Source organism: Aquarana catesbeiana, linkage group LG06, assembly GCF_042186555.1.
Source record: "Aquarana catesbeiana isolate 2022-GZ linkage group LG06, ASM4218655v1, whole genome shotgun sequence".
In the NCBI taxonomy this organism is placed as follows: Eukaryota; Metazoa; Chordata; class Amphibia; order Anura; family Ranidae; genus Aquarana; species Aquarana catesbeiana.
This window is the reverse complement of record NC_133329.1, coordinates 16,850,967-16,863,795: the sequence shown is the minus strand read 5'-3', so window position 1 is coordinate 16,863,795 and position 12,829 is coordinate 16,850,967. Positions and strand designations below refer to the sequence as shown.

At 42.2% G+C, this 12,829-nt stretch overlaps 1 protein-coding gene and 1 pseudogene across 1 annotated transcript in view; both read left to right on the top strand.

Annotated features, from left to right (window-relative positions):
• Positions 1-12,829, top strand: part of ABCB10 (ATP binding cassette subfamily B member 10) — a 68,910-nt gene that overhangs the window by 24,761 nt on the left and 31,320 nt on the right. Inside the window, exons 2-3 of the mRNA XM_073635387.1 lie at positions 5,535-5,735; positions 8,536-8,738. Of these exons, the coding sequence (XP_073491488.1) occupies positions 5,535-5,735; positions 8,536-8,738 (404 nt within the window). The remainder of the gene's footprint in view (positions 1-5,534; positions 5,736-8,535; positions 8,739-12,829) is intronic.
• On the top strand, positions 5,853-8,384 carry LOC141101755 (large ribosomal subunit protein eL42-like; annotated as a pseudogene).

Here is a 12,829-nt window from a genome sequence, read left to right as displayed (position 1 = left end):
GGGGAACCCCGAACAAAAAAAAAAAAAAAAAATGACGTGGGAGTCCCCCTAAATTCCATACCAGGCCCTTCAGGTCTGGTGTGGATTTTAAGGGGAACCCCGCGCCAAAAAAAAAAAAAAAAAAACGGCGTGGGGTCCCCCCAAAAATCCATACCAGACCCTTATCCGAGCACGCAACCTGGCAGGCCACAGGAAAAGAGGGGGGGACGAGAGTGCGCCCCCCCTCCTGAACCAACATTGGGAGGGTGCTTTGGGGTAGCCCCAGATCCCGCCCCCCCCCTGTGTGAAATGGTAAGGGGGTACTTACCCCTACCATTTCACTAAAATACTGTCAAAAATGTTAAAAATGACAAGAGACAGTTTTTGACAATGCCTTTATTTAAATGCTTCTTCTTTCTTCATCTTCTTCTTCTTCTGGTGGTTCTTCTGGTTCTTCCTCCGGCGTTCTCATCCAGCATCTCCTCCACGGCATCTTCTATCTTCTTCTCCTCAGGCCGCTCCGCACCCATGGCATGGGGGGAGGCTCCCGCTCTTCTCTTCATCTTCTTCTTCATCCTCTTCTCTTCTTCCTTCTTCCTTCTTCTCTTCTTCAATTTCTTCTCTGGGCCGCTCCGCACCCATGCTGGCATGGAGGGAGGCTCCCGCTGTGTGACGGCGTCTCCTCGTCTGATGGTTCTTAAATAACGGGGGGCGGGGCCACCCGGTGACCCCCGCCCCCCTCTGACGCACGGTGACTTGACGGGACTTCCCTGTGACGTCATGTTGAATGCCACAGGGAAGTCCCGTCATGTCCCGTGCGTCAGAGGGGGCGGGGTCACCGGGTGGCCCCGCCCCCGTTATTTAAGAACCGTCAGACGAGGAGATGCCGTCACACAGCGGGAGCCTCCCTCCATGCCAGCATGGATGCGGAGCGGCCAGGAGAAGAAAATGAAGAAGGAAGAAGAGAAGAAGATGAAGAGAAGAGCGGGAGCCTCCCCCCATGCCATGGGTGCGGAGCTGCCCGAGGAGAAGAAGATAGACGCCGCGGAGGAGATGCTGGACGAGAACGCCGGAGGAAGAACCAGAAGAGCCAGAAGAACCAGAAAAAGATGAAGGAAGAAAGAAGAAAGAAGAAGCATTTAAATAAAGGAATTGTCAAAAACTGTCTCTTGTCATTTTTAACATTTTTGACAGTTTTTTAGTGAAATGGTAAGGGTAAGTATCCCCTTACCATTTCACACAGGGGGGGTGGGATCTGGGGGTCTCCTTGTTAAAGGGGGCTTCCAGATTCTGATAAGCCCCCCGCCCGCAGACCCCCACAACCACCGGCCAGGGTTGTGGGGATGAGGCCCTTGTCCTCATCAACATGGGGACAAGGTGTTTTGGGGGGCTACCCCAAAGCACCCTCCCAATGTTGAGGGCATGTGGCCTGGTACGGTTCAGGAGGGGGGGCACACTCTCGTCCCCCTCTCTTTTCCTGTGGCCTGTCAGGTTGCATGCTCGGATAAGGGTCTGGTATGGATTTTTGGGGGGACCCCACGCCGTTTTTTTTTTTTTTTTTTTTTTTTTGGCGCGGGGTTCCCCTTAAAATCCATACCAGACCTGAAGGGCCTGGTATGGAATTTAGGGGGACTCCCACGTCTTTTTTTTTTTTTTTTTTTTTTTAATTTTGGTTCGGGGTTTCCCTGTGGGGAATTCCCATGCCATTTTTATCAATGAACTTCTATGTGTATTGTCGGCAATGCAATAGCCGCGGGTAGTTTTAAATGGGTTTTTTCCTTCGAAATATCATTTTGCTGTCAGACTGTTCTAAACACGGGAAACATGCGCCCCTTTACAGGCATACTATAGACACCCCCCCAGGTACGAAATTTAAAGGGATATTACACTTTTATTGTTTGACTTTAAGCATTATTAAAATCACTGCTCCTGAAAAAATGGCCGTTTTTAAAACTTTTTTTTGCATTGATCCATGTCCCCTGGGGCAGGACCCGGGTCCCCAAACACTTTTTATGACAATAACTTCCATATAAGCCTTTAAAATTAGCACTTTTGATTTCTCCCATAGACTTTTAAAGGGTGTTCTGCGGCATTCAAATTTGCCGCAAACACCCCAAATTGTTCGCTGTTCGGAGAACTTGCGAACAGCCAATGTTTGAGTTGAACATGAGTTCGACTCGAAGCTCATCCCTAATAAATAGATATATATCTATAGATATATATATTGATATTATTATTACATTTTTGTCATTTTGTTTATAGCGCAAAAAATAATAAAAAAAAAAGCAGAGATGATCAAATTGGGGGGGAGTAAATCTTCTGGTCAAGTGACCTACCAAATATTAACCTCTTGGCACCTCCCGGCCCCTTAAAAGGGTTTAGGATCATGTGACTGCTGTGATTGGCTGTCACGGCGGTCACATGACTGATAAGATCCTGATCACTACTTTCCCTTAGACACGTGCAGAACAAAAAAAATTAGTTTTAGATTTGTTTACTTAAATTTGATTCATTCATTTTCGGAATTCTTTTTTCGTTCGTTTTCAGATCCATTTCGGATAGTTTTCGAATTTCCAAAGTGAATAAAATAGAATAGAAATTAAAGGAGTAGAATAATTTTTTTTTTTCTATTCCTTTATTTTCTATTCTCTTTGGAAATTCGAAAAGTATTAGAATTTCATCCAAATTATTTTTTTTTTTTTTTTTCATATTTTCGGATTCGTTTAAATTCAGTACTATTCTAATTTGGAAATTCATATACATCAGAATTTCCACACAATAAAAATTCACCCTAACTTTATTCGGAATGAACCACACATGTCATCCTTCTGTTAGCCGTCGGTAACTGTGGCGGGAAGGCGCAGGGCTTGTACTCTCGGCACAGCTGTGTTTTCACTAATTCAATATTTGTGTGCGACCAGCGCCAAGGAGTTATATAAAAAAAAATAGCTCTACATTCCTGGTATTAAATCCCAATGTGTACGTGGTGGTGGGGTGACACATGACCCGTGAGATTTCTCAATAATCTCCTCCATGAACTGGATCACGTGGAAGTAGAAGAGAATTCCAGCTCTATAAGTGCCTTCAGATTAATGTTCTACATGGGGTGGTGTAGTAATTGGTCTGAAGTCATTCAGAGATCCTTTGTGTCCAGGTCACTACACCCTTGAAGTCTCCTTCACACCACAATCACAATGTTCCTTTTTAATTTGGCTTTTAATTCCATGTTCAGAATGAGTCACGCTGTGTTATGGTGGCCATACACACTTTGATTTATATTTTCTGATCAATGTGTTTTTCACTTTGATTGAATCTGCCAACGATTGAAAAGCCATAACTTCCCTGCCGATTGATTTTAGATTGGATCATATCAAGCCGAGTCGATGGGCCAGGGCAGGATATTATCAGTCGTTTGTGAATACTATCATGAGAAATGCCCATATGCCGCACATCGTGACAAACCCCCATGGTTAGAGAGTGAATGGCAGCCTCAGCCTGAGCTCCAACCAGGCCGCGCCCCCAACGCGTTTCGCTCCGACCCCCGGAGCTTAATCCCTATGATTAGAGCTCACTCTGAGGCTGCCATTCACTCTGTTACCACCGGGGTTTGTCACAATGTGCGGCATATGGACATTTCTCCTGCTACATTGAAGCTTGTAGCCGAGACCAGCTCTGTTCCTGGCCAGCACTGATAGGGGTCAGCTATGGACTAATACCACTTCCCGTCCAAACAGTTTAGATGTGATTCAGTGCAGGAGAGCTGCTCTGCTCTACTATAAGATGGTTGGCAAGCAGATAAATTGTGTGTGTGTGTGTGTGTGTGTGTGTATATATGTATGTGTGTGTGTGTGTGTGTGTGTATGTATATGTGTATGTGTATATATATATATATATATATACAGTGTAAGTTTGCATTCCCTATACAGCAGAGCTGGCGTGTGAGTGGAAGAAGCAAGAGGGCAAGAGCAGTGGGGGATGAGCTCATTACTGTGCTGCTTCCTCTTTTCCTTGCCCAATCACAGGCATGGGGACAGGTTCAGGACCACCTTGGCTCAGAGGAAGTGAGTTAAATGAGGACATCTAGTGGCAGAAAAAAGCACTGCAGAGGGAACGCTCTTGATTGAAGGCAAATCTTGCAGTAAAAGCTACTTTTGTTATGTTCTCTTTAACCACCATTCAAGCACCATTATCCCAGGGGGATGTCATATGAAGTCCTCCCACTTGAGCTCCTCAAGCGCCCTAGGGGATGTACAGCAGCGTGATCTGTCACCCGTTGTGTCCAACGGGCACAACGGAAGACAGATCGTTGTACCGGGCCGGTCCTGGTACCATGTGATTGATGGGACCAATCACAGTGATCACATGTCAGTTGCACACAGTGGCTTTCATTTTATAGCCATTCATTGTGTACTGCTGTGATCTCTCTGGTACAGGGGCCAATCACAGTGGGCATGTACTGTGTGATGGATGTGGCCAATCACAGCGATCACGGTTCAGTTGTACACAATGGTTTTCATTTATAGCCATTAGTTGTGTACTATTGTGATCTCTCTGATTGGTACAGGGGCCAATCACAGCAGACCTGTACTATGTGAGAGATGTGGCCAATCACAGCAGACCTGTACTGTGTGATAAATGTGGCCAGTTGCAGCTATCGCAATAGTAAGCAGTGGCACATGAATGGATGCCATTCATAAAAATGATTGCTTATAACCATGTTCAGATGACTGTAAAAAGCAACCATAATGATAAACAAAAACCCGAACACATCCCCCAGAGCAGTACAGTGAACTGCTCTGTTCAGAGTATGTTAAAAAAAAAAAAAAAATTTTTTTTTAAAAACACTTTTTTTACTGTAACAATTTTCTGTTTTTTATTTATTTTTATTTTTTTTTACATAGAAAATTTTTTTACAGTAAAAAACATTTTTTATTAATAATAATAATAATTGTTTTTTTTTTTGCTTGAGTTCTTTATTGAAATCTGTACCTCTGCTCCCCGTATTTTTGTACATAATTGCAGTAGACCTTTTAAAAGCATGGTATAGCATGGGAGACCAACATCTTCCTGCATACATATTTCCTGTATATGACCAGATGGTTTGGTTGTGGGATGTAGAACATTTTTATGGATAACATAAATTCCTGGCTGGATTTTGATTGTGGGAGGTAAGGTAAGTGTACCCAGGTGAAAATGCAAACCAGGACCCAGTGCTGTAAGGTAGCAGTACTAATCACCTAGACACCATGTGATGTGTATAGAGCAAACTTGCCCCTACAAGTCATGCAGAGTGCAGCCCGCTGCCACCTTAGGAAAGAGGAAAGGGTTGCTTTGATCGTTATTTTCTGGATTATTTATTGATGTTTCTTGCACTCAATACATGCAGATTGCTGGAGGGCAATCCAATACATTTTATAATGAGGTGTATAGAGATGGAATGTTGAAGGTATTGGGGGTTGGAATGTTGAAGGTATGGGGGGGTTGCAATGTTGGTCCATGTTCTCAGCAGTAGCAGTATAATAAGTAATGTTTTGTATTCTCTATTTGTGTCACAGCGGCGTTGGGATTCCTCACCGTGTCCAGTGTCATCACCATGTCTGCGCCATTCTTCCTGGGGAAAGTGATCGATGTGATTTATTCCAACCCTTCCGAGGATTTCTCCTCCAGCCTGACCACACTGTGCGCCTTTCTGAGCGGAGTCTTCCTGTGCGGAGCCGCCGCCAACGGGGCCCGCGTCTACCTCATGCAAGCCTCAGGTAGGATCCCCGCCCACAGAGGGAGAATATAGGGGAGATTACTGGTAGTGATAATCAATTAGGTGAATCCATATACTGCATATTTTTTTTTATTCTTCTGAATATAAGAATGCAAACATGTCTGTCCTACAGAGAGTCCTACAATTCCTGATGGACCAGATTCCTAAATTGTGTGATGTTCTGCAGCTCGGGCAGAATCAAGATTTTTGCTAATAATGTTTTACATTATATTATCATGTAATATTATTTCAAATTATTTATTTGTTGTGAATTTTATTATTTTTTTATTTTTAGATATTTAAATGATGCAGATTTATAATTTCTTCTTTATTATTTTTATTAATTTTTAGTTATTTTTATTCTTTTGTAAGATTTTTTTATTAATGAGTACACCCCTCACTTTTTTGTAAATCTTTTCTTCTATCTTTTCATGTGACAACACTGAAGAAATGACACTTGTCTACAATGTAAAGTAGTGAGTGTACAGCTTGTATAACAGTGTAAATTTGCTGTTCCCCTCAAAATAACTCAACACACAGCCATTAATGTCTAAACCGCTGGCAACAAAAGTCAGTACACCCCTAAGTGAAAATGTCCAAATTGAGCTCAAAGAGTCAATATTTTGTGTGGCCACCATTATTTTCCACCACTGCCTTAACCCTCTTGGGCATGAAGTTCACCAGAGCTTCACAGGTTGTCACTGGAGTCCTCTTCCACTCCTCCATGATGACATCACAGGGCTGGTGGATGTTAGAGACCTTGCGCTCCTCCATATTCCATTTGAGGATGTCCTACAGATGCTCAATAGGGTTTAAGTCTGGAGATATGCTTGGCCAGTCCATCACCTTTACCTTCAGATTCTTTAGCAAGGCAGTGGTCATCTTGGAGGTGTGTTTGGGGTGGTTATCATGTTGCAATACTGCCCTGTGGCCCAGTCTCTGAAGGGAGGGGATCATGCTCTGCTTCAGTATGTCACAGTACATGTTGGCATTCATGGTTCCCTCAATGATCTGTAGCCCCCCAGTGCCGGCAGCACTCCTAAAGCCCCAGACCATGACACTCCCACCACCATGCTTGACTGTAGACAAGACACACTTGTCTTTGTACTCCTCACCTGGTTGCCGCCACACACGCTTGTCACCATCTGAACCAAATAAGTTTATCTTGGTCTCATCAGACCACAGGACATGGTTCCAGTAGTCCATGTCCTTAGTCTGCTTGTCTTCAGCAAACTGTTTGCGGGCTTTCTTGTGCATCATCTTTAGAAGAGGCTTCCTTCTGGGATGACAGCCATGCAGACCAATTTGATGCAGTGTGCAGCGTATGGTCTGAGCACTGACAGGCTGACCCCCCACCCCTTCAATCTCTGCAGCAATGCTGGCAGCACTCATACATCTATTTCCCAAAGACAGCCTCTGGATATGATGCTGAGCACGTGACCTCAACTTCTTTGGTGGACCATGGTGAGGCCTGTTCAGAGTGGAACCTGTCCTGTTATACCGCTGTATGGTCTTGGTCACCGTGCTGCAGCTCAGTTTCAGGGTCTTGGCAATCTTCTTATAGCCTAGGCCATCTTTATGTAGGGCAACAATTCTTCTTTTCAGATCCTCAGAGAGTTCTTTGCCATGAGGTGCCATGTTGAAGTTCCAGTGACCAGTATAAGAGAGTGAGAGCGATAACACCAAATTTAACACACCTGCTCCCCATTCACACCTGGGACCTTGTAACACTAACGAGTCACATGACACCGGGGAGGGAAAATGGCTAATTGGGCCCAATTTGGACATTTTCACTTAGGGGTGTACTCACTTTTGTTGCCAGCGGTTTAGACATTAATGGCTGTGTTGAGTTATTTTGAGGGGACAGAAAATGTACACTGTTATACAAGCTGTACACTCACTACTTTACATTGTAGCAAAGTGTCATTTCTTCAGTGTTGTCACATGAAAAGATAGAAGAAAAGATTCACAGAAATGTGAGGGGTGTACTCACTTTCGTGAGATACTGTATGTATGTGTATATATATATATATATAATTTCTCTATCTGGCATTTATGACCATGACTAGGCATGATGGGAATTGTAGTTCCTGAACAACTGGAGAGCCATAGTTTGAAGACCCCTGCTCTATATATAATAACAAAAGAGAAAAAATAATATGCATTATTATTAATAGTAGTAATAATATAAATAGCACCTTCTCTACACAGTCGGGCAAGAAGGTGAACATCCCTAAAACCCGCAGAACCTACTGCAAGAAATGTGGGAAGCATCATCCCCACAAGGTCACCCAGTACAAGAAGGGGAAAGACTCCCTCTATGCCCAGGGAAAGACAATACGACCGCAAGCAGAGCAGATATGGTGGGCAGACCAAGCCAATCCTCCATAAAAAGACCACCAAGAAAATTGTGCTGAGGCTGGAGTGTGTCGACCCCCCCAACTGCCGATCAAAGCGGATGTTGGCTATAAAGAGATGCAAGCACTTTGAGCCTGGAGGAGACAAAATAAAGGTCATTCAGTTCTAAGCTACAGCATCACTTTTGAAAACAAAATCAAATCCCTAAAATTAAAAAATAAATAAATAAATAATTATAGGAATATGTAAATTTTATAATATTTTATATGTAATGTAAAAATAATTTAAAAAAAAGTCCAGAGGTGTTATTTTTATTTTAGCTTGACTTTTATTGTTGATTTTTCATCTTTTAATAGATGTAACATTTAATTACAATTTGTGGTGTAATAAACCAAGAACCAATATCTGAATCCTTTTTCTTTTCTTTTCTTCCATCCTCCTAGGGCAGCGTATAGTCCGCCAACTGCGCTCCTCGCTCTTCTCCTCCGTGCTGCGGCAGGAAGTGGGATTCTTTGACAAGACGCGGACCGGAGAGCTGATCAATCGCTTGTCATCAGACAGCGTTCTGATTGGTAGATCGGTCACGGAGAACCTCTCGGATGGGCTCAGAGCAGTGGCCCAGGCTACGGTTGGAATTGGGATGATGGTAATTCTTGTTTTTGGAGCCTTGTGTTTTGTCATGAATGCATTTGGATAAGAAATTCATTTTTTTCATGCATTTTGTATGAAGAGGGGGATCTCTTTATGTGTTTTTATAAGTGGGTTCTATTCTTTTCTATGAGCTGCACTTTGCAGCACTGTGTGTGCTATACGACTTATGATGATCCAGCACAGTGGGCTTATTGTTCAACAAGTCTGCCTGGCAGCACTGGCCTCCTTGGTTTGAATCCCAGCCAGCACAGTACCTGCATGGAGTTTGCATGTTCTTACTTTTCTGGGGACAACCCCAACATTTGGGATTTTCTTTTACTTTCAATACTTCAATACTGATAGTAAACAGGATAAATAGAGAAGGTGAATCTCCCTAACGGGGGGCACAGACAACGATAAAAACTGACAGGTGTTCTCGTCCACCCCCACTCTATCCAAAAACTAAAAAAAAAAAAAAAGGTTTACCTTTTTAGTTATACTTTAACCCTTTCATGACTAAGCCTATTTTTGAAATTTGGTGTTTACAAGTTAAAATCCGTATTTTTTGCTAGAAAATTACTTAGAGCCCCCAAACATATATATATATATATATATATATATATGTTTGGGGGCTCTAAGTAATTTTCTAGCAAAAAATATGGATTTTAACTTGTAAACACCAAATTTCAAAAATAGGCTTAGTGAACAATTTGGGGTGTTCGCGGCAAATTCGAAAGCCGCGGAACACCCTTTAAAAGTCTATGGGAGAAATCAAAAGTGCTAATTTTAAAGGCTTATATGCATGGTATTGTCATAAAAAGTGTTTGGGGACCTGGGTCCTGCCCCAGGGGACATGTATCAATGCAAAAAAAGTTTTAAAAACGGCTGTTTTTTTGGGAGCAGTGATTTTAATAATGCTTAAAGTGAAACAATAAAAGTGTAATATTTCTTTAAATTTCGTACCTGGGGGGTGTCTATAGTATGCCTGTAAAGGGGCGCATGTTTCCCGTGTTTAGAACAGTCTGACAGCAAAATGACATTTCAAAGGGGAAAAAAAGTAATTTAAAACTACTCGCGGCTATTAATGAATTGTCGGTCTGACAATACACATAAAAGTTTATTGAACAAAACGGCATGGGATTTCCCCACAGGGGAACCCCGAACCAAAACTTTAAAAAAAATGGCGTGGGGGTCCCCCTAAATTCCATACCAGGCCCTTCAGGTTTGGTATGGATATTAAGGGGAACCCCGCGCCAAAATTTTTTTAAAAAATGGCATGGGGGTCCCCCTCAAAATCCATACCAGACCCAAAGGTATGGTTTTTAAAGGGAACCCCATGCCAAAATAAAAAAAAAAATGGCATGGGGTCCCCCCAAAAATCCATACCAGACCCTTATCCGAGCACACAACCTGGCAGGCTGCAGGAAAAGACGGGGGGCGAGAGGGTGCCCCCCCTCCTGAACCCTACCAGGCCACATTCCCTCTACATTGGGAGGGTGCTTTGAGGTAGCCCCCCAAAGCACCTTGTCCCCATATTGATGGGCAGAAGGGCCTCATCCCCACAACCCTTGGCCGGTGGTTGTGGGGGTCTGCGGGCGGGGGGCTTATTGGAATCTGGAAGCCCCCTTTAACAAGGGGACACACAGATCCTGCCCCCCCCGTGTGAATTGGTAATGGGGTACAAATGTACCCCTACCATTTCACAAAAAAAGTGTCAAAGTTTTTTTCATTTTGGGTCGGGGTTCCCCTGTGGGGAAATCCCATGCAGTTTTTATCAATGAACTTTTATGTGTATTGTTGGACCAACAATTCATTAATAGCCGCGAGTAGCTTTAAATTACTTTTTTTTTTTTTTCCCTTGAAATTTCATTTTGCTGTCAGATTGTTCTAAACACGGGAAACATGCGCCCCTTTACAGGCATACTATAGACACCCCCCAGGTACGAAATTTAAAGGAATATTACACTTTTATTGTTTCATTTTAAGCATTATTAAAATCACTGCTCCCGAAAAAACGGACGTTTTTTATAACTTTTTTTTGCATTGATCCATGTCCCCTGGGGCAGGACCCGGGTCCCTAAACACTTTTTATGACAATAACTTGCATATAAGCCTTTAAAATGAGCACTTTTGATTATTCATGTTCGTGTCCCATAGACTTTATCGGTGTTCGCGTGTTCGAAGAAATTTTTTGCCTGTTCGCAAGTTCTGCTGCTAACCGAACGGGGGGGGGGTTTGGCTCATCCCTACTGTCAAGTAAAAAAATATATATATTTTTATTAAATGTTGCTCTGTTTAACCGCTTAACCGCTTATTAACCCTTATTTTACTCTAAGCAGCCTTAATTAGCTTCTTTATTCTCCTTCTCCATTTAATTATTATTTTCCTGCTGATTTTTTTTATCTTTTGTTCACTTTTCTATTTTATAAACTAATAATAATTAAAACTTTTTTTCATTCTGCTTTCTTCATTAATATTTTTACACCTTTAACATCTATTTACATGTTTCACATTGAAAAAAGCTCAAAATAAAAAAAAAAATGATATAGATATAGATAGATATATATATATCTAGATATATATATATATCTAGATATATATATCTAGATATATATATATATATATATATATATATATATATATATATATATATATATATATATATATATATATATATATATATATATATATATATATATATATATATATATAAATTTTTTTTATAGAGGAGAACGCCTAGGTTACGGGAATTGTGTTAAAGGGTAAAGGTACCATCATCCCAAGTGTCAAATTCGAGGAGAGGAAGGGGGTAGGGGACGGCCGCAGTTAGCTGCTCCTGTCAGCCGATGTCTCCACCCCCCAATAGAAGAAAAGGGGGGACTATTGCGGTACTCAGTATAACTACGTATTAAGCAAAGAGAGGTAAAGAGGAAAATAACAATTGTATAAAATTTCAATTTTAATAGAAACAATATTAAAAGGTTATTACAATATCACATACAGTTGTAATTCGAAACAGAGCCAATATATACAACCATATGGATTACACCCAATATTGATGGCAGATACATATATAGCTTGAATTCCCGACCGGTTTCGCGGTTTTCACCGCTTCCTCAGGAGAGCCATATCTATAGTGTGACATAAAATGGTTGTAATAAATACAAACAAATCAACAGGTGTATGATGAAGTTATTATCGCAGCAAAATTATTAATGGTACATTACACAAATACATACAGATTATGTACAATAAGGATAAGCTCACCCGTTCAGGAATTCTCTGTGGGTATGTAGGGCCCCATATAATTCCCCCTGCGGCGAACACAGGGGATAACACACAGCCTCTGGTGAATAAATTTAAATGGTTGAATTATACAGGTCACCAGAAAAAAGATTCCAAAAAAAAGATGGAATATAGGGGTGCCAGTGATAAAGCTATAAAAATTCCGAGGTCAGTGTGCAGGAGAAGGGCAGGAAGAAATCGTGATAGAGAAGAAAGAAGTGCAAGGGGATGGGGAAGAGGAAGGTAGGAAGGGAAGGGGGAGGAGGGGGGGAGGAAGAGGGGGGGAAAGGGGGGAAAAGGGGGAGGAAGGGGGGGAAGGGGGGGAAAAAGGGAGAGGGAAAGGAGAGGGAAAAAAAGGGGGGGAGGGGGGGTTGTTGGGCAAAAAAGGGGGGAAGGGAGGGGAGGGGACGGTGAGGCATCAAGAGGAACGAGGACCAAAAATTCCATCTATATAGGAACAGGTAAGAGCTAAAGGGAACTGCACCCAGGTGTTGTAAGGCTGGCACTCACCACTTAAAAAATTACTTGGTTAAAAGACGCATGAGCTGAAATAGGTGGAGACATCCTAATGAGAGGACCATATAGCAGAAAGGTCGGACAGACCATAAGCTATTAACAGTGAGGGCCCCCCACGGCTGGAACCATTGATGTATAGGGGGAAAGGAAGGCCACAACAGCAACTGAAATCGAAGTTTGTATAAAGATTACCATCCACAGATATACAAAGGGTTAATCCACAGATAAAAAGCACTATAATTGCTACACACTGAGGATAAATATAGTAAACTTTACAGTGTGTGGAATAATGCGGGCTAACAGTGG